At 37.0% G+C, this 27,933-nt stretch overlaps 1 protein-coding gene across 1 annotated transcript in view; it reads right to left on the minus strand.

Annotated features, from left to right (window-relative positions):
- The window catches only part of LOC135084054 (heparan-sulfate 6-O-sulfotransferase 2), an 87,928-nt gene that overhangs the window by 45,799 nt on the left and 14,196 nt on the right, over positions 1-27,933 (minus strand). Inside the window, exon 3 of the mRNA XM_063978800.1 lies at positions 20,258-20,355. Within this exon, the coding sequence (XP_063834870.1) occupies positions 20,258-20,355 (98 nt within the window). The remainder of the gene's footprint in view (positions 1-20,257; positions 20,356-27,933) is intronic.

Consider the following 27,933-nt stretch of genomic DNA (forward strand, 5'->3'; position numbering starts at 1 on the left):
GGGTAAATTGTACCACCCTCATATTTCGTAAAGTATTTATTGAATGTCTGTAATTGCAACACTCAGCGATACACAACTAAAATCAATTAATATCGGCCATGTGGTTTTTGCCGTGACAATTAACACGTGTGTTTTATTTTGAAAAGTATTTTTTCATTGTTTTCAAGTAACTTTTGACAATACATGTTTAGTTTGTAATTTTGTTAAATTTAATCACAGGGTGTTTCTAATATATTATTTAGAAGCGTAAATTAGTGTGGATTACAATTATTTGAAACATTTTTCGGTATTTATAAGCTATATTTTTACCGATTTTTTGAAAGCACTATCACCTAGTCGGCTAAATTGTACCACATCAAGTTGTATGGAACTTTACCAAAGGATTTTGAATTTTTTTTTTAGTAAATCATATTTTGTAATTATAATAGCGTAGTTATGTTTGACTAACAATAAATGAAAGCAAAAGACTGGCAAAGTAGATTAGGTACAAGTGTGCGTTACGATAATTGGAATTACAAAACTTGTACTCAAAATCGTGATAACGTGTAAAACAATATCGATTGTCTATGTTATTAACTACTGTTCCTTTTCGTTTCCTAATTTTTTAAGAACGTATCGTATAATATTTTGCCATAGTTTTTTTATAGGCTTGAAATTTATTGAAATCCAATTTAGTAACCCTGTGGTACAAATTATCGAACCGGTTGGCTAAATTGGACCGAAGCTCTGAACTCGTACTTTGTTGATTTGTGCTAAATATACAACAATCATGTTAATTAATACTTATGAAATAGTAAGTTGAATAATGTATCTTTTATTATATACCATGGACATTAGCAAAAACAAAAGAAAACTATGTGTAAAATGGGATTGAAAAAAACTGGTCCAAATTAGCGGACTCTCCCTTAAGTGGCAATGGGTATGAACATTCTTCTATTGTTTTTTTTTGTGAATACTGATATTCCCTCTATCCCTGAACTACTTCTCAACTAAGTAAAGTAAAACATTGGCTGAAAAAGAAAATTTAGTTGTCAGGGCCACTGGAGACTGTAGTTCAGAATGTAGTTTTGTAACCTTACTTAAACTTTAACGATTTCTCTGTTACTAAGTTCCAGGCTAAGCTAGGTTAAAATAATATTAAAACTAGCTCATTCCACTTCACCCTTGCGAAAGCCCGTCGTATCTATAAACATTCACGCCTACCGCGCGCTTAGCCGCTCACGCGGCGTGTAATCACGCATGCCTTGTCAACTTCAAAGCCGGGCTCCGCTTTAGTTCATTCCGTCGGGGAAACATTACTTCCGAGTTCCGAGCAGGCCGTGCCCTACTGGGGAAATTCAATAATAGACGATACAGACTATCGTTGTCGTTCAAATTGAAAGCTGACGATGAAAAACAAAAAATTCGCTTCCAAGAATTTCGTAAACGATAATTTGTTCAATTTGAATGCTCAATTTTTCACCGAAATAGGGTTCTGGGTTCAGGTGTCGCTCGACCAGAATAATGATACGAAATAGAAAACAACCCGAAATGAAATGAAACCAATCATCAAATTAAGTTTTGTGAATTTAATCACAGCAATTAGTTAGAGTCCGTAATTTACTATGTCTTTACTGAAGTTTGCTGTAAACACAACTATAAAACTTCGTATGTGTAATATTTACAGGACTTTTCTGAAAGTGAAAAGTTCTGTTTCAAGAATCGCTTGCAAAAAAGGTCAGATAAGACTTTCACGCGATCACAAACGATCACGTCTACCTTCGCTAAAAATATCAACAATCGACAGGATTATTGCTATTTCAGTATCCTTTTATCGTAGATTTATAAGCAAGGACTCTTATAAAGCTCTTATATCGCTCAAGCGCGCAAAGTAATCAAAGGAAACCGAGCACCTTGTCACCTCTGAAGCTTCAGTTTATTTTCAGCGCGCAAAGCATTATACTTCCCATCTAGCCTCCCACCGGGGCGGTGCAATATCACACTAACAGTTGCGAACATTCCGACAGGGGCGTATATTATTTCCCTTTTCCTGTGGTACTAACTTAAAAAAGCTATTAAAGTTTCTATTCTAAAGGTGTCATTTACATGTTGTAGTAGAAAAGAAAGAGCTGGATTAAAAGAGGGAAAAATTATGTGTCCGAATGAATCGATGGTTTAAAGAGTCTCGCTCGAGTGCACGCATACATTGAATCCGCGATTGAGTCTGAATCGATTAAAAAGATTATCGTCATATTTTGACAGCTACTAAGCCTCACAAAAACTATATCAATGTTATTTCGTATTACACGCACAGAGCTAAACAACTCATTCGTCAAGTCGGGAGCGATGCAAAAATTAAAGTAACTGTCATTAGAGGTGATTTATTTACAAAACGAACGTGTAACTTTGTTGCGAGTTACAAAACTTGCATTTGGTAATGAGAAAATATGGTTATGCTGTGAAAAGAAAACGATAAAAGTGATATAGGCTTAACGCACGGAATATGTAATGAGAAGTTTAAAAAAAAACATTATATTTTTGGCGTCAGGTAGTTTAACACATTACTAACACCTTTATAGAGTCCTTGTCTTCAGATATGACTGATATACGGCATTATGCACGCACGCAGCGGAAGCTTCACGCGTGACTCGTCTCCTGTCTGAACGCACCCCAAAACGTGACCCGTGCCTTTAATGCACCATTCGAACATCGCCTTACGTTCGCCTACATAATATAATATAACATAATATAACAGGTGCGCGGACGTGATAGGAAGTACCCGCCGAGCTCCCACGGCACACATAACCATCACAGCCGACATGTACCAAATATTAACACAAGCATAAAATATGACAGCGACAACCCAAACGCATTAACCACTAGAGAGTCTCAACAAAATCATCTCTCGCGCGATAAACAAGTTAACGGTGTTTGTCATTAATATAAGACACCTACCGACACCGACACTCGACCCCCTGAGAATTTTTTGTCACGCACAGAAAATATATTCAATTATAGAATCGAAGCTCGTTAGCCTGAGCGGATAACATAAATCTCACCGGCTCTACGTCATTTTATCATTGAATATGGTACTTCCATTAGGCAATACGCTGGTATATTTGTCTATCAAATAACGATTCAGTAATCTTCTGTTACATATAAATTGTGAGAGAAATACACTCTCTAGCTCTAGGCCCCGCATCATTAAATAACGATAAATTATTCCAACTATTACGAAATGCGAGCCGAAATGTTTAACCTATGCCATCTACAAACACAATAGATTGAATCAAATTATTCGTTAACGCCGCAGTAACACGATATCATTATAAATCCGTCATTACTATTTCCATTATAACAGCGTCAAACGCATCAAACAGATCGTTGGTTTAATTAGTGAAGTTTAGTGAAACATGGTGGTTCGTTTGTGTTTACGGTCGGTGGGCGTTTAATAATTGATGCTTCCTCATCGGGAGATTATTATAATGGAGAATGAGCGTGGATATCGGCGGATAGCTGTTTTTTTCAATCGGCCGTGGGAAAGCAATGTCGCCAGCGCGCGCCTCGCATGCGCGCCGGGTGCCGATCGCATATGGAACGCAGAAGAACTTAATCTTAACTAGGGACCGGTCGAACCTGTCATTATTTCCTTCTTCCAATGCTAATGGTAAACGAAACAGTGAGCGCGGTCTTCATTAACGTTATTGCATTTTTACACGACATGTTTACAGTAAACACCGGATTGTTCCCCTTGAACTCGACACGTGTATTGCATGAGCTTAATAACATTTCAATTAACAATCTAAAGAGGAAATTACAGTCTGGAGACCAGTATTTTCTGTTAAAATGAGATTTCACTGATAAATGCTTCGCAGAATTTCTTTAATTTCCGTTTAAAAAGTACAATCGGCGATTTTACGAAACTGATAGGGCGCTGATGATATACAGAAAGTTGTAAACAGTAACGAGCTCTCATTTAGTAGTAGCAGAAAGTTCTTATTGTTATGTAGGGAGCAATAAAGCGAATTGCTTTCCATCCTGTTTCCGAAACGTACGTATGGGAACGCAATGTCAGAGCCCAAACTTAACAAACAGCTTACACAGAAAACTTTCATGGTGCCTATTACCTAAATACTTTTTAATTAAATTTTCACAATAATTGTAAATCATGTAACAGTTGATGTAAAGAAGTGTTAGCTTACCAATGGACTTTTTAAAGAAGTCGCGAGACAAAAGCTTAACTAGGCATGAAATAAAGTTGCGAGTTCATCGAGTGTTCTTGGAGTGTCAATAATTATGACATTACAAATGGAATGGTTTCATGCGACGAGTTTTTCACGCTCTTGAACGCCTCGTCTCCGGCTGGCCATACACGGCCTTCATGAAATGAATACTGTAATTCACATGCAGTCGCAGGTAGAACAAGATCGAATTCTGACTGCTTATAGCAGTCCGTGTATTATCCGGCTGATCACAGCCTAAAGCTTTGACTTCCATCTGCTTCCAGCAGCCCTTGTATAGCTGGCTTAACGCGGCCGTAAGCTTTCTTCTTTCTCTGGGCTGTGGCGCAGGGCGGCGGAGGCATAATCGCACGCGGTGAATTTTTGTGTGCCCCGCTTGATTGATCACCGTATTATCACTGCGCCCGCCTCTATACAAAGAAAATAATGAAATTTCTTTCGGAGGTCTCTACTTCCACAGAAGTATGTATATCTAATCAATATAACAGCTGTATGTTATACATAATCTATGTAATTTAAGAGACAGTCAATTGTATTAGGCGTGAGTAACAAAGTATCAATAAATTAATCTATAAACGGTGTAATGGAGTGAGAATGTGTACGTTTAGTATGGAAATAAGATTTGAACTTGAGATTGAGAATTTGACCTCGTGGTCGCGGCTTATAATATAGAAACGACCGTTTGGATTTAGTTTATTTTTTAGATACTTATGCCTCCTCGCTAGCAGTATAGATATTATTTTTGGTGTTAATGTAAGACTCTCAACAAAACATAATGAGACAGCTGTGTACAATATTTTCAGAAAAGGGACGAAGGAAAGGGTGTTTTAAAAAGATAAGCTTGCTCTTTATTACTATTTCACCCGAGGGGTGTAAGATGTGATCTATGATGGAGCGACTTTGCCAAGAAGGAGCAGCCTATTTATTTGTGGTTGGGAGTTATAAAAGTTTGGAAAAATATACCCAAATGGCTCTGACTATTTGACTGTTGACCCTTAATCAGACGAATATTTTTTTTGTAATCGATTCTACATTATTTAACTAGTCATGTTCGGACATAATAATGGGTCAACCGAATTCCACGGATCACAAAGGGTTTATACAAAAACGAATCACGCTTTACAAGGCCTGGCCGCGGCGAGATTAGAAATTCAATATCGATAGAACGGTCGGAATATAGTATCGGAACTAATATCGAGACATTGTTCGTAACAAATCACAGGGCCAGGACTACGCCTGAGGCGTCTACGGTTTATTATTCGATTCAAGGAACAGATTCAGCCGGCACTAGTTGAGGATGCCAATAAAGTCTAGTATCTAAAGGCAGATATTTAGGAAATATGGTAAACAACAATGCTGTATGTAAAATGTAAGTACTTTCTTTGGGATGATGTGCGTAACTATGTTCAGACTGAAATTATGAAATTCAAAATCTGGAATAGAGCAATATGCGCCACTTGTTAGTTCTTAACAAATAAATATAAATCAAGTTTAGTATAGTAGGTACTGCTCCTGTTGACTTCGCACAGTTGACAGAGATACACTAATGTTTTCAGTTGGTGCAGCTTAAATTTTTAAGAAAGAGTCCTATATCTGTATTAACATCTAACAAATAGAAATATATTGGTCCCACTGTTTATAACTAGGATACTGTTAAGCATTAAAATCTATAATAACATTTTAATTTATGCAATTAGCACCCAAGTAAGTAAATGTAATCACGCATAAAAAGTAAAATATTGTATAAACTAAAAATATCTCAGGCCCATCACACACCAAACAATCACTTGAAACGTCGACAAGTCAACAGAGGCAATCTGTACGCTGAGACACTGGGACAATGACAGATGACGATCCGCTCAAATCTGAATATGCATAGACCGAAGCCTTCCCTTTTCTCCTTGTGACTGGTCTTCCCCGATCGGTTTAAATTAATCACACGGAATGTTTCGATCTGGCGGGCATCCCCGACAAAGTGGGGTCGGTCCCAGAGGCCCCCCGAGTGCCGTCTGACCTCCCCACTATATCTGTTGACACAAATCCAATATATCGCCCCGAAAGCTCCTGCGCGAACTTTCAAAAGACGTTCTTTTACTTCATTTGGCGAGTTTGTGTTTTGGAAAACAATTGGTGGACTAACTTGTTAACCGATCGCCTTATTTGTTTCAACCGTTAAAGCAGTTTCTGTATTATTCCAAACAGCAAAATATAATTTTCGTTCTGAAAATTAATTAAGTAGAAGGAAGGCTAGGCAAATAAAAACGAATGAATACCCTCACAATATCACAAATTTAAGGAGTGCCATTAAATAAATGCGTGCTCTCGTAGTTGATATATCGATGTAATAAAACAAAAAGTGGTATGCATTGTAGTGGTGCGCTCGAGTCGCACAATCATCCACTTAAGTACGGTCCGCTTTCATGGCGGAACGAATTTTCCGGACCTACCGTAATAGGCGCCCGCGCCCAAACAAAGAAATTTTCGCTGAAGCACCCGGAAACATTACACGAAAATTATGTATTTCAAGTCGAAATGTACAAAGAATTACAATAGAATAAAAAACTCATAAATATAGAGCAGTCATGATGGTTTAAGTGCCGGTTGGAAGTATTGTGGTGCTTTTATTCAGCCAAGGTATAACTTGCTTTTACATTTTCTTTTCATTTAAGTACAATAGATCTTTTATTAATTATGTATTTAATAATATTATATTAGGTGCACTTAAGAAACTTGGAAAATCTTAAGTAGATATTTATTAAATAAAGTACGTCTCCACTTGAAGCGTTAGAACGGCGCCATAACGATATTAATGTCTTCGTACAATCCGAGAAACATTTCGGCAAGTTCTTAAGTGGCAAGTGCTCGAGTCCCACATGTTCAGGCAAACAGAAATAGCTTAGGACAGCCAAATCTCAAAGGAGTTTTTTGTCTCAAACCTTATTACCGGGATATAGAGCTGACGCGGCTTTGCTTTCGGAGGAATTTAAGTTATGGGAGGGTCAAAGAAGGAAACGTAATACGGTGTGCGCTAAGTGAAAACATTTCCAGCGGCAGACTGGCTACTAATAAGTCTTCATGCCCGGGGGACACATAACACTCCCCTCTCTTGGCTCGCGTTACATTTTTCATTACTTAATACCCATAATACGCAATTATGTCTCAAGCCTGTAGTATAAGTGAATACTTAAGACTTTACCTTTATTTACGTTTGTTCTTGTTAATGTTAACGACGAAATAACATAGTTAAAGAAAACAAGAGTGGACAGAAACGAAATGAACTGAAGCGGTCCGCACGCAGCCTGCGCACACACTTAAATCGACCACAGTCCTACAAACTGTTGCCCTAGAAAAACAAACAGTAAACAGGATTGATAACATAAAAAAAGTTTGTAGGGATGCCACTTCAGTCCCCAGGAAGATGGAGAAAATAAGTAGGAAAATGCTACTACTGTGAACTAGATTTCATTATAATACAAATTTCACTGGTGTTAGTCATGAAGAGATTATGATATAGTGGTATAATTTTTATACATGAATACCAAAGTGTGTAAAATAATACACACATAAACACCAATTTGTTTTCAGAAACAATATTGACAACGAGCGAGTTAAATCAAGATTAACGACTCAACTAATACCGCAGCCTTACAAATAGCACCGTTTAAAGTTATGACCGTTAATAAAACCGCATACACTAATATAATAGGAAGGCATCAATATTGTACACGAGGGAGGTCGAGGTTTCACAAATTTAGAGCGTCATTTCGCGTGGCATTAAACTAACGGCTTCATATCCACTATTCGTAGACAGCCCTATTTGTCGGCGCGGGTCGGCAACACATGCGCCCGCCCCAACCAAAACAATTAGATCACTGCCGCCGCGTCTTTCGACACGTCCCTGATATAAAACTTCTGGACTATTTAATTGGGTGCTCACTGGAATCCATTTCAAGAGCTCCATTCAACTCAAATTACAGTAGTAACATTTTTTTGCACATGCTTCACCTCTACAATGGCTCCGATTATGTCTCAATCACGAGCGTTACGATCGGTTTTATTGTGTGAGTCACCGCGTGGCCAATTGATTTACTCGACTCACCCGAGCGTTATTGAATCGGATAGATGGCGAATCCGGGAGACGTCGGGGGGAGTGAGCGAATTAATTAACCACACACATCCCGAGTGGAAACGCACGAAGTCAAAGCAAACAACAGTATTAGGAGCATCTTTGCGGCAAACAAACATGAGCAATTAGTTCCAACTGTAATAAAGCTCGAGGTATTTCGAAATAAGCAAATAATCGCATAAGGCAATTAGACCATAAATTAGCGGCTAAGATGGAATAAATCCTTCATTGTACTAAAATAGACGGTGGAGGACGAAGACGTAATTAATTTACAGCAGTGGGCGGTTCAGTAGCAGGGTTTAATATAATATATTATGAGATATTGCAACAACGAGCGACGTAATTGAACGTTTCAATGACCGCGGTCGGCAAGTTCACGACCGGCCGAGCCATTCATCAGTCCTGAATCATGTCGTGTATTCTGCAGACAGCATATCATGAGGATGCAGCTAATTTTGTGCAAGTTCGCGCACAGACGGTCACGTCGGAATGGTTCTCCGTGAATTATTTCATTGCCCGCGTTATTGTTGTGATTCCAAATTGTAAGCGGCTGGAACACAGTCCCGAGATGTAGCTATTGTGTGGAGGGCCATAACGTTAACAATAAGGAAACATTGCAGTGGGAAAGGAAATGTAAGATACTAACGACACATCATCTCGTCTGCATCACCCGACGATCTTTTACTATCCCATTTGCTTGTGGACAATGTCACGTTGAGCACTAAAACTCAGCTAGTTTTTAATGTGGCCATAAACTCGGATTGCCTACTTTATAAATCACATCACAGATTGTTTCAGTCCTCCCACTCGCAAAAATTCAATTTTGCGAGAAGTTTTATCGCTCGGTACGACAGCATGAAACTACGAACTGTAACTTAGTTCTTTGTAACTAATAGTAGCAATTATAACAAGAAACGAAGAGCAATAAATAAATAATTAAGTAGGCGCTGGGACTATACCGGCTAATGAAATGGGAATTGATTTAGCGCAACGAAGCGTGTTCGCTTTTCGTGAACACTCGAATGAGCACACAAAGTTTAATAACTTAGGACTACACGGTTTATCGAATCAGGGCACGAAATGGCAAATCGAGGATGTTCTTCAATCTAAGCCATAAATATTGGTATAGGATAAGAGCATCGAAAGAAAAAACAACAACCGGAAGTTGTCGTGACAAATAGTAGAATTTCGGGTGGAATGGATGAGCAAATTGCGAGGACCCTCATAGTTCGCGATTTATTCGAAACTCGGCAGGCTCGTAGATTTATATCGGCAGTAGATTGCTGGTGCCTCACGCGAACTACACACTGAAAGCAATTTCGGTATCGGCCACAACGCGTCGTCGGGCTTCCCGCGCGGAGAATATAAACATCAGTTACACCCGCCCACGCGAGGGCACAAATACAATAATAACGTTGATTTGTACCTTCAGAGGAAGCGCTGTAAGTGGCGCCTCCGAGCATTCATATCACGTAATGCAATAAAGGAATACCGGTAGCAAAATATTAGTAGTCCCGGACAGCGAGTAGTCGGGGAAGCCATTCCCACGCGTCAAATATTTCCGGATCGCCGCGATAAATTATAGCCGCTGATAGCGGAGCTAGACAATGCGTCACCGAGCAAAGCCATTAGCTGCACAATTAGTGCAATTGTCGTTAATTTATTGTCGTACACCTTCACCGACAGCGAGTAAAGCTGGCCGCACCCACTCTTTAAGCTGCGCTTGGTTAGATAAGAGATAACTGACGGATAGTAATTATTTCAAAGATCCAAGCGTCCGAGCTGCTTGCATTTAGCTAGGAAGATAGATTAATTCAACAAAACGTAAAATGAAGAGAGGTATGAATACCCAATGAGCGAGCATTTGCCCCTTTTTCCTTCCCAACGATTCAAATTAAACTTTAAAATGTTATTAATTGACTCAAGTGATTCAGAACCGGTGTCCCAATCAGATTTATCCTATTCACTGAACTGAGTTCTCATGGAATTGGAATTGTAAAGCCTTTCAGTTGGTTTCCCACTAATATAAATGGCAGCGATGCGCTTTACTGAACACCGTCGACATGCCGGGGTCCTTCAGTTTGACGGACCGACAACTTAATACCAAAAACAAATTGCCCTTGGATAAACAATAAACACATTTTCCGCTACGAACAAAATTAATTATAATGAAAAGCAACAAACTGAGAGCAAACTATAAAAGCTAATAGAATATAACTTCCTCTGACAATATTACTTATCCGGCGCTACAGTTAATTTAAGTTACTTAACTCAAGGTATGCTTTGCTTCAGCTTTATTATCCCCGAGTTTTATTACAAAGTATTTCATTAGACGTTCAAACATCTGAAGCTTTTACTGTGAAGAAGATTGAAATTTCTCCATATGGTAGGTACGATCGAGTATATTGGACGATGCAACGCTCAAACTAAGCGAACTATTCCAATCTAGTTAACGGACGTAAAACGAGATAAATTTCAGAATCGGACCCGGCAGACGAGGCCGCGTTAATAGATTAGGCTCCAAATGAAGTTTGCGAATGTCACACCCTCGTTACTGCGACCCTCCGGGGGACAAAATCAGGCATGCCATATGGAGCAGGCTTAAACTCATAATTTACTCGCATCATCTGTAACAACGAAAGCTTTCCTCTCACAATTTTCCTGTAACACTAATTTCCCAGTAGGCTTACGCAGACACTTATCTATATTGACGTTCTAATACCCTCTCCAGTTTAACGTCGTGCAAAAAATAGCTTCACAGCACGTGTTTGTACTATTAGTTAAGCCCGGCAAATAAATAAAGGGAATAAAACGTCAGTCAGCGTCAAAGTAAATCACCAGCAGAGCTCAACCAGGATTAGACTACAATTTACAAAAGTGTGTGAGCTTATGCCCAGATTAATAGTCTGTCAAAAGCATTGACGTCACGGAATTGTACAAAAAAGCAGAAAGGGATACGTACTTACTTATTGGTGAAGAACGTGCTGAGATTGTTAACCGCGAATCGCTTTTTGATTTGTACTCCGGGGATGTTGTTTCGCATGGATGATGTTTGAATAAGCTAGTGTTTTTGTATCAACAAAATATAATAAATATGATAACATTATTTTACAGGCCACTCTTGGAGTCATTTTACTTCTCAAGAACGATTGGAGTGATTTCTACGGGTTTTTCCAGGAGTATTGTGAAATAACAAAATTGTCTTATAGTTATTTTTATTACAATTGAAGTCCTAAAACAACTCTCGCTCGAGTTGTTTCAGGACTTGAAACAACTCGAGCGAGAGTTGCTACACAAACTGACAATCAACACGGTTACAATAAATCGTGTAGAGCCCAGAGCCTAGCCGACTAGTCCCGTTGGACCAAATGGCCGCCTAGAAAACGATAAAGGAAACAAAGCCAATGGAAATTGGTCAGGAAGTGACTCGATGGATTTGTTCCGACTGCGAGCACCGACTACCAATACAAACAAGTTAATTAATCACCACTCAAACACTGTAACCATCCTCAACCTTTATTTTTAATGCAATAGAACATACATTCGAACAGCATTCGAGTTATCACAGAGTAGTGCACTGCACAGGTTTATTCTAAGGCCGCGACAACTGCTCCGGGTCAATGAACGATTAATTCTCTCAGTTCTATTTGTTTATCAAGCTAATAAAGATATTTTATCTTGATGTTTTGCTCTACACAAATTGATACATAATTATGAACCAGTTATAATGAGTATGGACACTCGTAAAAGCATGATATTGATATTATATTGAATGTTTTAATTTTATGATATCTTTGAGGTTTTATGGCATCCGGTGTTGAAATTAATAAAGTCTAAGCTTTTTTAATAAAAAGGCACATTCATATTTTTGTTTAATAACTGAGTAAGACAGACAATGCGTTGAATGATATGCGTGCTATTTTTGTTATGAGCATGATACAAAGAATTTAATTTACCAAGCATGATCGTGAGGGCTTTTCAATAACATCTCACACACAGCGAATAAACACCGCGCATGAGATCTGAATGGTAATCATGTGGATGTCCTGATATGAATATAATGCATACTTTAACTCGCCAGATATAACTTTATGGAATTACAAGTGATATGACTACATTATATGGTTATGGCCTACACTCTGAACGAACGATGTGACAGATGCGATGTAATCTTTGAGAATGGGTCTATTTTAGTCATATTATTAAACCAATAAAAAAATAATATATTTGTAAACTAGCATTAATTGTTAATTACTTAGCGTGAAAATACGTTTTATGCATTAAAAATTAAAATAATTTAGGTTTACCAAATAAAATAGTGTTTCTGATTAGTAATAATTATTTAGTTAATAATGTTGATGACGTGTCACAATTTCAGGAAAGATACATTATTTCCTCACAATTGTTAGGTACTAATTATTTTTGGATTCAGTTTGTGGTCAAACAGAAGTCTGTGATATTTCCATCGCTTTAATACGTTATTCGTAGCTCAAACGAAAATGAACGTACAAAATTATATTCAAAACCACAATTCCTTTTGTATCTTGTTTCTAAGCAATAGCTTTGAATTAAATACAATAAACAAATAAATTCCCAACGAGCATAAAAATTAATTCAAACTTCGCATTGGACTCTATAATAATCACCTTTAATCAATCTTGCGGCCCAATTGATTCTAATCTCCTTCTCTCGCAGTATCGTGCGACAACAACAAAGTGTTGCTAATTAGTAATTATTTAGTTAAGAGCCATTTCACAAAAATATTCCGCGCGAATTTAGGTAAAAGCTGTCAACGCAACGTCAAAAGAGTAAAAAGAACGCTGAAATGGACAAAAAAATCTTGAGCCGTGACCGTATTAAGACTTGATTTAAGTTATTAATTTTAAGGTAGAATGAGGTATTCAAACTTGATAAATTAATTTAAATTTTTAATAGAGTTTATTAAGTCTTTTATATTTCGATTCATAATGAAACACGAATAGGTATAATATGTAAAATATATATTAAGTACAAAATAAAGACAGTCACATAGTGGAAAAAAAAATCTGCCCCCTTACAGCTCCATCATCGGACCCTGGATACGAACTATTCGTCAAGGCGAATCACACAAGCCCAAACTCCATAGGGTTCTATTGTTTTGTTACGGAGGTGGCCATTGCATCTCCTCCAGATCCATTATCAGACAGAGCTAAGAAATAAATAAATAAATATTAAGTATTATAAGTAAACAAATAACTAAAATAATTCATCTTACTATCTTACTTCTTACTAGTCTAGTACTAATATTATAAATACGAAAGTTTGTGTGGATGTCTGGGTGTTTGTTACACTTTCACGCAAAAACTACTGAACAGATTTTGATGAAACTTTACAGTACAGTACAGCAGTACTAGGCAGTCTGTGTTCAACTATCACTCGGGTCGGACGTTCCTATCGCAAGACCTTTGGTTCACTCAGTTCCGATACGACTCTAGTGCTGTGTGTAATCATTTTCGTGAATACACTGAGTTTATTAATTTCTACGAGTGGATTTCATTTTGACTGAGACCTACGCCATGAACCCTGAACCAGAAGACCCTGTCGCCAGCGACAGCGACGCTCATCCATCCCTGGCGTCGACCAGAATAACAATGTATAGGCTATAATTTATGACGATCTGTGACAAACTAAATTTCAAGCGGGTGAAGCCGCGGGCAATACTACATAATATTTCATACTAGCTTTTTGCCCGCGACTTCTTCTGCGATGAAGTGGAAAATGGTTCTAATAGAATTAAAATTATAAGAAAATTAATTTTGTTAAATGATTATATTTTTGATATAAAATCTACAAATTATTATGTTTAAATATTTGAATACTTACAAAATTATGAGATCTTTCTAAAACAAAATTAAAACAATGTTTTTTTGTTTTTCCTTCAGGTGCTAAAATCACCAGGCCATTGTGTGCGCATACTCTGGAGTATTCCACATACAACTGGTCGTCGGAGAAGCATAGATTTCCATTAAGTCTACTCCCGCTACCATATAGAACTCCGCTAAAACTCGTGAGGGCGCCAACACTTACTTTTGTATCGAAAATTAGTATGAGCAGCTGCGCACGCGGTTGCCCGTTGCAGGCTCTATGCAACCACACTATTTTAAACCGTGGTCCATAAGCATGAGATGGGAAACTGCACTCTCTTGAATTCTCTTGAATTTGATGGTGTTAGGGGAATCCTAGGAATGAATACAGACTTTCCAATGGAATCTCCTCATCAATATTGCGAAATTGCGAGTTGCATAGTACTAAAGATTATTCGAACGTTGAATACTGATACCGCAGTGGATAATGAGCACATAATTTGATTTCTTTGTGTGTGTGAATTTCTAATACGACACTGAGTTTCGAACTCAGCGCATTACTTAGCATCTCTCTATATTTCTATGGAACCAAGTTATCTCCAAAATAACATTCCACACCTTTTTAACCTAGTCAGGTAATAATTTTAATAAAATACGAAGCACGTCATCTATCAATAGGATATATGTATATTTTAGAAGTTAATAAATTATGCATAAAATATAAACACTTAAGAAGTTTAGTTAAATTTTTTCAAGTTATTTGTAATTTTCAAGTTTAGTTAAATCGTAGAATTTCTGAAAAACAAGTACTAAAATCGTACTGAAAAAAAAAGTATTAATAATATGTTATCTAATTTATTTATTAATTTAACGAATTTTATCAAAGATTTTGGACTAAAGTTTTTGAAAATATTTTATAGCCTACATAGAAAAAAATTAGGATTCTAAATCGTGAAAGAATTTTTTTTCGGAACCTATTGCCTCCAAAGAAACAAACAAACAATTAAATCTTTCCTCTTTTATTAGTATAGATTTAACAACAAAGCTTCCCTCTCGAAACAAAACGCTTCTTTTTCTTCTTCACGAAACAAAACTCAAAGCGGATAAATAAATAAACAAATCTTTGGACAATTTCACAGCGCCATCTAGTCCAAAAGTAGGCAACCAATATGCTTGTGTTAAGGGTGCTAGCATAATGGATATACTTTTTTATAATTTATTTATTAAATTAAATACATGGTACCTACATATTATACATAGTTACACCCAGATCCGTCAAAGACATTAAAATTCATCATTTCAATTTCTGCTCGGCCGGCCGACTCGAAACAGCCTCTCGGCATAGTATCAAATGCATTTGGTCGCCGTACAAATCACCGCTTCACGACACGAACGCACGTAAACGTCACGGCGGGAAAAATGACACAGGTCCTGCCTTGACGGGCGCTCGCGCCATACTAATCGATGTCGGCTTGCGTATTGTAATTTATACTGATATTCACATCAATATTTTGACAAAGTGGTTACTAATATTTAAACAATAACTTTAGAAATCAATTCTACAATGAATATTCTTTATTTTGGGATACTTTTATTGCAGTTATTGCTGTGTTTTTAAACCAAAAACCACGATCAAAATGTGACGTTAATCTTCAAATTTGCCAAATTATTTTTAGATTTTATTCAATAATGGTAATGAAATTCAAGAATCTATTTCATTAATGAACTACAAGAATATATGTCCGATGATTACTATATATTTTTAAGCTTATTATATGAGCATAAATAATAGATACAGGACTTTGAAAATGAGTCTGCGGCAATTTTTCCGTAAAATGGTTGTGGGAGATGGGGCACTGTGAATTAAGAAAAAGAGTTTTAGTAAATCCGTTTCATTAATGGTCAACACCAAGGATCGACCTATCTTTCGCAGTTATTAAATAATCTCTGGGTGTTGCTTAAGATAGTAATTCATGCTTCCAAAATCTTAGAAATTCGCACGAAAATGTAAAATGGCTCTTAATAATGTTTGTGACGTGTCAATATTTCAGGAAAGATAAATTATTTCCTCGCAATTGTTACTAATTATTTTTGGATTCAGTTTGTGGTCAAACAGAAGTCTGCGATATTTCCACTGCTTTACGTTATTCGTAGCTCAAATGAAAATGAACGTACAAAATTATATTCAAAACCACAATACCTTTTGTATCTTGTTTCTAAGCAATAGCTTTGAATTAAATAATAAACAAATAAATTCCCAACAAGCATAAAAATTAATTCAAACTTCGCATTGGACTCTATAATAATCACCTTTAATCAATCTTGCGACCCAATTGATTCTAATCTCTCTCGCAGTACCGTGCGACTAATGACAATATACTGCAACAAGGCGACTGTCCAGATATTCCCCGATTAATTTACGACTAGCGATATAACTGCCACTGATAACTCACCCCGGATATAATGGACACTGTTCTCCCAACGAAAAAAACTAAAACGAAGCATCAACACAGCTGAGAACATGCCTTATCACAATTCCAAGCAGTATTTTGAAAATGGGCTTAAACAATCTGGAATAAGCATATTATCTCCTCAAGTTTGCCCCAATTGATCACAATCTCTTCCACTCAACCATACCAGAGCCTGGTACCGAGAACAATGCATGGGCGCGACGAGGCGACGAGCCGGCACTGCGACAGATAGTTCCCACTTAATTTACGATCGGCCGATAACCGGGCCGGCGCTATCTCACCCGTGATAGATTGGCTCCCAGATACCCGCCACTAGTTAAAACCTAACCGAGTGAAATCGAGAGCAGCGACAAACTCATGACAAATATCACGTCACCGATGACAGCCCCGCCAAAGTTATCAGCGCCCTAATTAACATAATGAGGTGCTAATGATAAAGAGCGATCAATTAACACTTGTCCGCGAGTTGCGACTGTGTAACGTGATTTCATTCAATGTTTCGCGAATTTCAATGTCGGTTAATACCTATTTTAATAAAAGCTCTGATTTACAATCATGGGGCAATATCAATCCTTCTGAATAGAATCTCATGATCATGACAAAAATATTCATGATCAATAAAACGATAAGCGCGTTACTCGAGAAAGTCATTACGGAGACTGTTATGGAATAATGGAGTTACTCTGCATTAACTAAAATAATGATAGCAATCAATATCGATAATGATATCATAAATATTAATGACGTAATAAGCGATAAGAGACGCTATGTTAGGCAAACAATTAGGTCTATGCCCAACAGGGCGGCCTTCAATCTTGTCCGACAAGATCTTAATCTGACGTTAATCCACCATTTAGAAAAGAATAACGCCATCTTGTCCTACCGGTTAATAGTTGGTTTACCATTTAAGGAACCGTTTACCCGGACCGTTACGTCTGTTGTCTACTTACATCAGTAAACACAAAGCACAATGAGGCTAATCTCGCTCTAAAGACTACAAGTAGTCAAATAAGGGGAGGAACGCGACCTCCCGCGGCCGTCTACTTGGGAGGTCCGCCGGTGTCGACGTTCTAGTCGAATTAATAGCTTACAAACAAACAGGCGATAGCGATGCCACCTATCGGCCCGTGAGAAAGCATCACGGTACACGACGGCACATGGCAGCTTTAAACACCTTGTTTAAATTCTAAACACTCATTGTGTTAGCAATACGAAAATCGATTATTTCTGATACCTTCTCGACAACACTCGTACATCTCTTACGATTGTCAAAACGAGTAAACGTAATGAATATTTTATTCAAGGGTGTGGAGTATTTGAATAGGTCGTTCCAGAGCCGCGAGTCGAGAATCGAGATCTTAAGAGCTGTCCATCTCACGTATAAAATGACCCTTTGTGACTTCAGTACAAGTTGATGTATCTAGTAAATATCTAGTCGACGGAATATTTTAATACGTGAATGCATGAATTTGTTACTTATGGCCGGAGCATAAACAGCCGCCAGCAAAGCGAAAGCGGCACAATACGAATACATTTCAGCCCCATGGTATGATAAAAAACAAAAGTCAGCCCACGCCAGCACGCTAAGCGGCTACAATTCAAATTTTGTGTACGGGACGAAGCTTTTTTTCTGGAGCTCCGGGCCCGAAATTGCTGGGGATTTCGCTAAATCGTTACAAATTGATCAAACAAACGAAACTTTTTTGCTGTCTATTTGCCCAGCGTGCTAGCTTTCGAAAGCAAACATTTTCGTTAAAACCAAATTCGAATACCCAGCAAAAACTAGATCTCACATTACGTGTAAGTTACATTAAACGCAATAAACTTTTAGGAGATTTCCCAAGACAGTATTTAATGAATAAAAATAAAAGGTCTTTTCGCAAGGAGCAAGTCCAGCAAAGAGCCAATCGTAACAAGTACTTAGATAGTTGTTTCATCGTTCCCACAGGCTTTATTTTATTCGGATTTAAGTGTTGTTGGAATGAAGTCACATAAACTTTTCTTATTGCGGTCCTATTGTCGATGATTCTCAGACAAGTTTGGCACAATAGGCCTTGGATTGAATGAAACATAAAATATACGGCCTGATATGGCGAAAACAGAAAGCGTTTTCGCATAGCACAAATTGTCTTGCGAGAAACAGAAGACAGACAATTAATGGCTATACGTGACAGACAAGGGTTGTACTTAGCCTTGACTTTGATTTGTGATGCTTACACCGATCACACTAACGAGAGTGTACAACAGTATGTTCAAACAACATGTCAAATAAACAAAAAGCAAACGATTTGGCAGACTATAGTGGAGTTAATTTAGCCAGTGGAGCGATCCATTGAGGTGAGAGGTAAATGTCAATTGCGTGTCTATATACAAGCTTGTTTATTCGTATAAATATACTACTAAAAGCCCATTATCTCCGAACATTGGCGAGGGAGTAAATCAAGAAAAAATATGTATTGACTCGTTAGTTATCTTCCGTGTTAACAATGGATCCATTAGTGGTCCGATTAAGAATATACCACGAAAACGTACACGTGCCATGGATAGATAGACCACCGGTATTCTCAATTTAGCTTGGTGTCATTATGGCGGTATAATTTACGACCCACCGGCCGGGCATAGCAATGAGGCGCGAGTCACCAAATTGATCGACGACTCGACACAGCAATTGTTTCACAGACAATGTTCACTATAATGGCCGCCAGGGGTCGCCAAGTTGCCGCCGCGAATAATTTAACAAAGCGTTACGAGAATAGTGTAAGTAAACCTCTTTATTACACTGTTTATACGGCGGGACATGACGATTCGCTTAAGGAACAAGGTCACATGGGATAGGCGGGACTTCTCAAGAGAGCCATAACGTTTTACTACTATGCAGTGGCAAAGTGGGTTGTTCATTCAGAGTGTAGAATAAAAGCTCTATGCATGTTACGGTAACACACATCATCACAAATTATGTTAGTAGGTATGTAGTTATAAAACCGCCTCAAAAAGTTTAGCGCCTCTGATCGTTGACACTTGACGACTAATTAAATCGAAATTCGTTTAAAATTTTCAATGCTAACCACGCGCAGAGTCCTCTAATCCCCAAGGGCGGCGAACAATGGGCGTGAGATATGTTTTGCATGTTCCAAGTACATCGTTTGTTCGGCACTTAAGCTTGTTTCGTACATTAACATGCCGAAAACGGACATCCCGATGACAGAACCAAGGACGACGCGGAACGGCGGCGCCACCCGCTGATGTAATCGAATGTCCCTGCTGCTCCAAGCTCGGAACAATAATAATTCATATTCAAATTTTGAGGCTCAAAATTGTTGCCGGACATGAATATATTTATAACAATACGACAGCACCAACTCTTTGTCGCCGCCTTGCCGCGGGCACTTACGAGCTTGTAATGCGGCACATGTTGCAGTTTGCACAGCTTGTCCTGCCACACCGAACAAATGCTTTTACAATTTTCGTGGGTCAACATAAACATTTTATGTATACGTTTGAATAACGAAATACCTAAATAAAACGTTGTGACTGCGAACAACTTTTTGTTGCCACGCATGAGGTTTAAATTTATTTAGCTGAACAAAGGGTACTCACTTCCAGCCCGTGGAGTATCTCGAAAAGAGCCATATTTCGTTGCTGTGCGGCCGAAAACAATGGCAGCGTTTTCGCGCCCGTTGACAGTTGCACGGCCTCTGCAAGAATAATCCAATTTTAAAAACATTCACAGATTACATAAACGCGTAAATTTTTTCACGTGTAAAATTTAAATAACAAAAGCGAATAATTCAAGGGATTTAAAAATACGTAAGCGATTTTCATTTCCTCCGAACGGGAGGGTACGCTTTAGGGGAGAGTTCACACTGTGTCCGGAAATTACTAGTGAAAACGGTATCGTCGAGCCGAGAACGGAAATCCTCTGCGGACAATCGCGCACGAGATCCCGAGAAAATCCTTCGAACAAGCGCAATTTACACTCGCAGTATGGCGCCCAGAGGCCATTCCGCTAATTTCACACGTAAAACTTCATCAAATAACTATTCGTTCTGGACATTTGTTGTCAACGTTTACACTAACCGTGCCGTCATTAAAACTAATTATCTCAATTACTTTCGGGTTTAATTTTAATAAGAACGTTAACAGATGCGCAACGATGATAGACAGACATAGAGCGTGAACTACATTCACATACAACTATTTGTTAGAATGTTTTATTATTCTGTTTTCACTTTTATACGTTGTAAACGGGTTAAGTGCTTATCACGCCCTACAACTTCACAGGCAAAATTTTCAGACACGCTAAGTACTTTAATTCACAACTCAAATAAAAAGAAATAGCAAACGGGCTCAATAAAATCTACATGCAGCTTTCCCTCTTATAATAAGACCCCTAAACTTATTCGCGGAGTTTATTATTATAGTTATTCCATAAGCTGGATGCCCGCAATTTCGTTCTGAAAGGAGCGGAATAAAAATTTATTCGGGGCTATTTGGATTCTATTAATAAAAGGGGTCGGGTTGTAAAAGATTTTTGTTTAAAAACATAAAGTTGGCCAACAATAAAGTGTTGTCGGCGACAATGGGAGTCGGATGTGTAATGGCACATTGTAATGCAGAGAAACAAAGCAGTCGGGAGTTAACTAGAAATTTATATTACGTATGTTATGCACAATGCACATAGAATTAAAGTTGGGTCCGAACCGGAATACATTTATCCTTTGTTGGGGCCGGCTGTCGCGAAGCCAGGAAAGCTGGCTGATCCTGCGGAGGCGATATACCGTATTTACACATGTTTGTTTAGGCCGGCGTGATATCCTTTCAACTGTTTTAACATATCTGTACCTACCTTTAGTTGTGTATCTGTTACAGTCAAAACTCATAATCGGTCAAAACAACTTTTGACTGCAAAAATCTTACCTTTCGTCTGATTTAAAATTTTACCAATCAGTCAAAAATTAATAAAAAGTGTTATGATTAATGAAAATTACATGGAAATATAAAAATGTGTTATAAAACTATTTTAAAGTGTACTACCTACATTAGGTACTACTTTTAAGATATCTGGGACCTGGGTATTCGTCAGGTAAAAGATAAGTAGATTATCAATTTGTTCGGTCGAATAAATAAAATCTTTGCACTCAAAAGTGGTTTTGACTAACGAGCTTGGTCAAAACCACTTTTGACTGGAAAAATCAGTCAAAAGTGATATTGACCAAAGGCATCATTCAAAACCACTTTTGACTGCAAAAATCAGTCAAAAGTGGTTTTGACCGATTATTAGTTTTGACGACATTGTGATTCAATTTTAGTTTAGTTCGAAAGGTTTCTAATAAAACATGATAAACTATTAAAAATAACGTTACATTGGAGTGGACGAAAGCTTTTATTAATTCTGAAAATGATCTTCAAAATGTTCGAGGCTGATATGAGCGTAATTAAAAAAGTCGTAAAACGTTATGGCCACATGACAACTAATTATAATAATATCAGTAATTAAGCTCAAAAGCCCACTTCTAGAAAATTTAATACGTTTATGATATTCTTGGTTATTAAAAAGACACATTATTGTAATTAATATGAAAATGTAACGTCGGCACAACAAAAGAATCTATATTATAGCTGTTACTTCTATTTTGGGACATAGATATACTTACATAATACTTATACAATGAACATATTATTATCCATAGTAGTTTTGGAAACTATAAATGTATTTTAATTTCTCAAAATACCTATATGATGATCGAACAGTCATTATCGAAGTATTCGATTGCAAAATATTCAATTGGAAAATATTGAAACAAAAAATGGGCTGTAAGCCTTCGAGTATTGTTGTAATTGGACCATTGGGCATGTCTAATGCGATTTTATAGCATTCAATATCATGTACTAAACTAAATCACGTTTTAGAAAACGAATAATAAATAAAGTAACGATTCTTAGAATACAATTTGAATACTGTGAAGTGTACTTCAAAATAGCCTCTATGTCAACTACAAAAGATGCTACAGTGTTTAGCTTAATGTGCTGTCGTCTGTACATTTTACAAAAACATTATATTGATAAGTGCTTGACCTCTAGAGTTCTGCGAGCTCAGTTTTTCATTATGCAAAAGATGAGATTAAATGAACAAAAATATACAATCTTATCAATAATATTGAACACGTGTATACTTTTATAAAGTAATTATAGTCCACATAAATTAAATACTTAGCTCATACATTTTGAATGCTAGGTCGTATTTTGTTCGATAGATACGAGTAGATTCGTAGCAGATCGCAAGTCACGCGAGTGAAGAATGGGCAGAGGCTAGTTTTATAACATAAAAAAGCTTCAGCCTTCCAATGCTTCAAAAACAGTGGCATTTTTCCGACGTCCGTGTATTTTTTGATTGTGCACAAGCACATCAATACCGGGTGGTTTTAACCACTCCCCGAAGGATTACCGGCGCAACCACTCTATGACAAAAAATAACAGAGGCTCGGCAAACGCACACATCGAATATGTATGCGGTATGAATGATCGATGTAAAAACAAACGTAACATAGGGTGAAAATAACTCCAAGTTGAACCACAACCCTGTTATTCCTTCATAAAAATGAAACGTCAGTACCCATTCGAATCGGAACGCACTTTTTATACCCAAAAAAGCTTTTAAGGTTTAGAAGTGTCAAAACTTCGCGTAATTATTGGATACTTTTGATTGTTGACGAAGATTGATGAAGACTTGGTGAGCATCTGAAAATTTAAGTTCATTTATTCCTGTAGTACATTAGATTATTGCGATTGGAGAGATGGATGGATGGAGAAGTAGAGTGAAATGGATTGCTTTAAGTTCCAGGTTCTAATTCGAAAAGATAAAGTGATTTGTAATACATTAAGTAATGAATAGGTAAGTATTGAGAATAAATAATGTAAATAATATGAAATAGCAGAAAGAAGTTTCAAATATCAAGTCACATAAAAATATAAAATCGTCAGTATGGTATCGTGAAAGATAACATAGAGGAGCAATTACGACATAAAAATACTGTGACCTCGTTGCTTTCCAATTTTAATAGCAAAGTAAACGTGCATTTATACTCAAAAAGTTTCTAAACCATCCACAAAAACACGTAAACACGTGAAATATCCTATTTCGACCCACATTTTAAACTAAAGTTTACGTTGCACATAAATTACTGGCCGCAAAAGTAAATCCACGTGTCGCAGATAAAAAAGATTTTAACGACCACGTGACATTTACAACTTTTCGTTGAAACCGCATCCAGTGGGGGTGGGCGCCTAAAGTAGCCTGACGGTAAATTATTTAGTAGAGCTGAAAGCAGGGATGCCTCATCTCTATTGAACCCGTACAGCATTTATGAGAAGCACTGAACTGTTTCATAGATTGATTAGCTTTAAAATACTACTGCGGATTATTTTCAATGTTGGCACTTGGGGGTTTTCACAGAAATGAAAATAGGCTTGGTAATAAAAATTGACAATGTCACTTTCATGCAAAGGCAAAACGCTTATTATTACAATGTGTTTTTCTGCTTGTCACAACTTCACAAGGTCTTTGATATAATCACCAGTTTTGCTTTTACACGGTACGGCAATTTGTTCGTAACTATGTTTGGTTTCACTGTGAAACCCCAAAGGATTCTCCCAAAATTATGGCAAGACGTAATACTGGAAATTCACCATAATTCTGGGGAAACCCTCAAAATTAGCAACCCTGACAGAAACACGGCCCTGTTCAAACCCGCCTTAAGAATAAACTAACACTTTAATCACCCACTGTACCTAATTATTCACGGTGGGTGTAGTTCGACCGTTTATACAGGGTGTAATCGAACAACGTTATAATAATACGTTATAGTGTTAAACCGATTTCAATTTTATTGAAGCACTTCACACCAGAAATCGATTGTTGAAATAAGACCCCACAGTTTAGTCAGATTTAGTAATAATACGGTCAAAAATTGGATCAATACCTCTGTATATGCTATGGTTTTGTTACTTCGCCTGTCTCCACAATATGCGACACATCAATGGCGTGACCATGGGATTGAGTTATTTCTGTGCCAATAAGTATTCCGAATATCTCTAGGGACAAATTGACATTCTGTCAAGTTGACTTGACAGGCAATTAATTTTAGGTCCTTTGTATCTCTCGCCATTTAATTCTTTGTAATAAGATTAAACAGTACCTATTTCCTTCTTTTAATAGGAAAAAAACTACCAGAATATGCCAACAAAGTCAGTATAATACAGGGTGACAGGGATACTAGATCTTGAAAGGGGTGATTACTAGAGATCATTAGCAACAAATTATGTCATAAGATCACTTCTATAACTTTTTAGGCTAACATTGTGTATTGTTACGTGATTTAATTATCGAGGTATTTAAACCACAGTAGGTGGCTTAACCTTCTTTTAATTAACTTAATTAACATTTTCAGTTATTTGTAGAAGGTCGTATCCGTATTTAATAAGGTTGACCATTGCGGCTCACTTGTACGTTTACTTTAGTTAAATAAGTTTCAGTTATACAACGATACATACATGCAACATACTTCTATATCATAAGGCTCTATTGATATTGGTCTTTTTGAACGGGCTTAGAAACTGAATAGTAATAAATGAGGGAGTTCATTAATAATTCTATGTTCAAATAAAATAATCGTGCGTACGTGCCGATCCAACGGTCTACAGACAAGAGAGATCTCTCTGCGTTATCTGCGACCTTTGACGTTCAGCCGACTGTCTTTTATTTCATTAATTCAATTCATTGCGAGCTTATTTCAATTTGACGGATTCCAGGAAACGGGGTTATCTTAAATCGCGAGAATACACCCTGTGTAAGATAAGTTTTTAAAATTAATATTTATATTAAAGAAAAATTCGTAGGTATTATTCTAATGATAACACCACGGAGGTCTAGGTTCGCATAAGTTGAAATACTTAACTTGATAAACTTTGTCCATATTCTGAAATTATCACAAATAAAGTAATTCTGCTTATTATTGCTGTATAGTAAATCAGTAACTTGTTGTTAGGAAAATAACAAGTTTCTTAACTTCGTGACAGACGAAAAAACTATTCTTCAAAATAAAGTCATTCAAAGTTTCAAATAACTCGACCGAGTTTTGAATTTTGCTCGAAAGTTTCAAACTATTAAGACTGGGTAGCACCACCTAACTTTGACCGTAACTATGACGATAACCGGTGTTTTTGTATGGAGTTTGACAGATTTTTGACGTTTGGCAAAGTTAAAGTAAGATGGTGCAACCCAGCCTAATAATTTTACATTATACAGTCGACCCGTACCATTATACTCGTATTTTTATCTGCCGAGCAAAATCTTTATTCGATCGTTTCACGGAAAACGTCCACAAATCATCGTACCATGTTAGAATAAGTGCATTCCAAAAACCTTCAGCGATCTATGAAATATAGGGACGTTTCCCTTCTTAAGTTATGTTTAGTGGCAGGAATCCATGAGGAAGGAGAATGCCATTCTTTATGGCCGTAACGATAAAAAGAACGGTTTCCACCTATTTCTATTTAAACTGGGGTTCAATATTCTTTATTAAAAACAGTATTTTGTTACTGGCCAGTAAATATCTGGCTTGTTCTGCATAAAAAAAAACAATATAATATTGAATTGTAAAAAAAATGGTAACGTAAAGTAAATTAATACAATAATGATTTGAATTAAACAAAGAGGAAATTCAAAATTATAATAAAGATAAAGCTATTTAGAGAACCGCAATATTATTACTGATAAAATTAATTATCAAGTAGGTAAACATTGTGTTTTATATTTCATCAAGATTATTTTTATGTAAATAAATTATGTAAATTCAAGCTGTAGATCCTGGCTACACAGGAGTTGCAGTGGTGGGAACGAGAGGTGGGAATAGTCCCGTGAAAATTATGTAAATTCAAAACCACATAATATTGATAAGAACCTATTTAAATTGAATTTCTGGTCTGAGGTAAAGATAAGGTAGAAATAATTTAAATTAACGAAAGAGGAAATTGGCAATAACGATTAATATTATTATGGTATGGCTATTAGAAGACCAAATTTAATTATATTAAATTTAGATGCATACCATTAACACCGAACACAAATCGGTCGGTTTTATAGATAATTTGAATGAACAGGACATGTCATTCGTAAAATAAATTTCGTATAAATTAGTGATACATAATTTTCTCGAAATTTAAAAAGTAATTTTTTTATTTCTTTATACCAGTGGTTCTTAACCGGTGGTCCGCGGACCACTGGTGGTCCCTGGAGGCATTCCAAGTGGTCCATGAAGACATCGTAATAAAAACAAGTGACGTGATGTCATGAGTTGAGTCAACACAACGCAAACGGCGCACAGTGGGCGAGGAAATCGACTTCCCCTTTCATAGGATTTTGAAAAAAATATAAGTGGTCCCTGACAAGACAGAAATTTGGTAAAATGGTTCCTCGTGACTTAAAGGTTAAGAACCACTGCTTTATACCATTCAATTATTATTAAGATTTAGCCAATTGATGTGCCCTTAGGTTTGGTTTTGAGCTAAACATGGTTAAAAATTTTGTTTAATAAAATTATGTATATCCTTTTCTGGTAATATTACGTTTAAATTATTCACGTCGGATTAACTGCCGTTTAAAGATAAACTAATTTCCGGTGCTAAATAAATAATTTTGCAATTTTAGTTATTAGTTGTGTAACGTAAGGGGGCGTCCATAAATTACGTGAGACTTTTAGGGGGGGGAGGGGGTCAACAAAAACCTCACTAAATCTCACGTGGGGGAGAGGGGGGGTCTCAGGAAATATCACGTATTTTTTTCCGCAAGAAATAGAGAAATAGAGTTTGCCAGAAAACTGGGTTTAAATCTTAAGTAAAAAAATTGGCCAAGTGCGTGTCATGCCACGCACAGTCAGTCTAGTTTTTGTGAACGGATCCCTAAATCGAAAAATAGTCTTTGAAACCCCCAAGTCATCCAACGATATCCTACACGATGGTGTAGAAGATGAAAAAAAAATTCATCCCCACTTTACATGTAGGGGAGCTACCCTAAAAAAATGTTTTTTCAAAATTTTATTCTACCGTTTTGTCGGCGTGATTAATATACATACCTCCACAAAATTACAGCTTTCTAAAGCCAATAGTTTCCAAAGAAAACCTCGGATAGACAGACATATCGAAACTACATATAAGGGTTCCTTGTCAGGACTACGGGACCCTAAAAATTATATTTTCTATGATGATAATGACATTTT

The sequence above is a fragment of the Ostrinia nubilalis genome, chromosome 2 (genome assembly GCF_963855985.1).
Source record: "Ostrinia nubilalis chromosome 2, ilOstNubi1.1, whole genome shotgun sequence".
Lineage (NCBI taxonomy): Eukaryota > Metazoa > Arthropoda > Insecta > Lepidoptera > Crambidae > Ostrinia > Ostrinia nubilalis.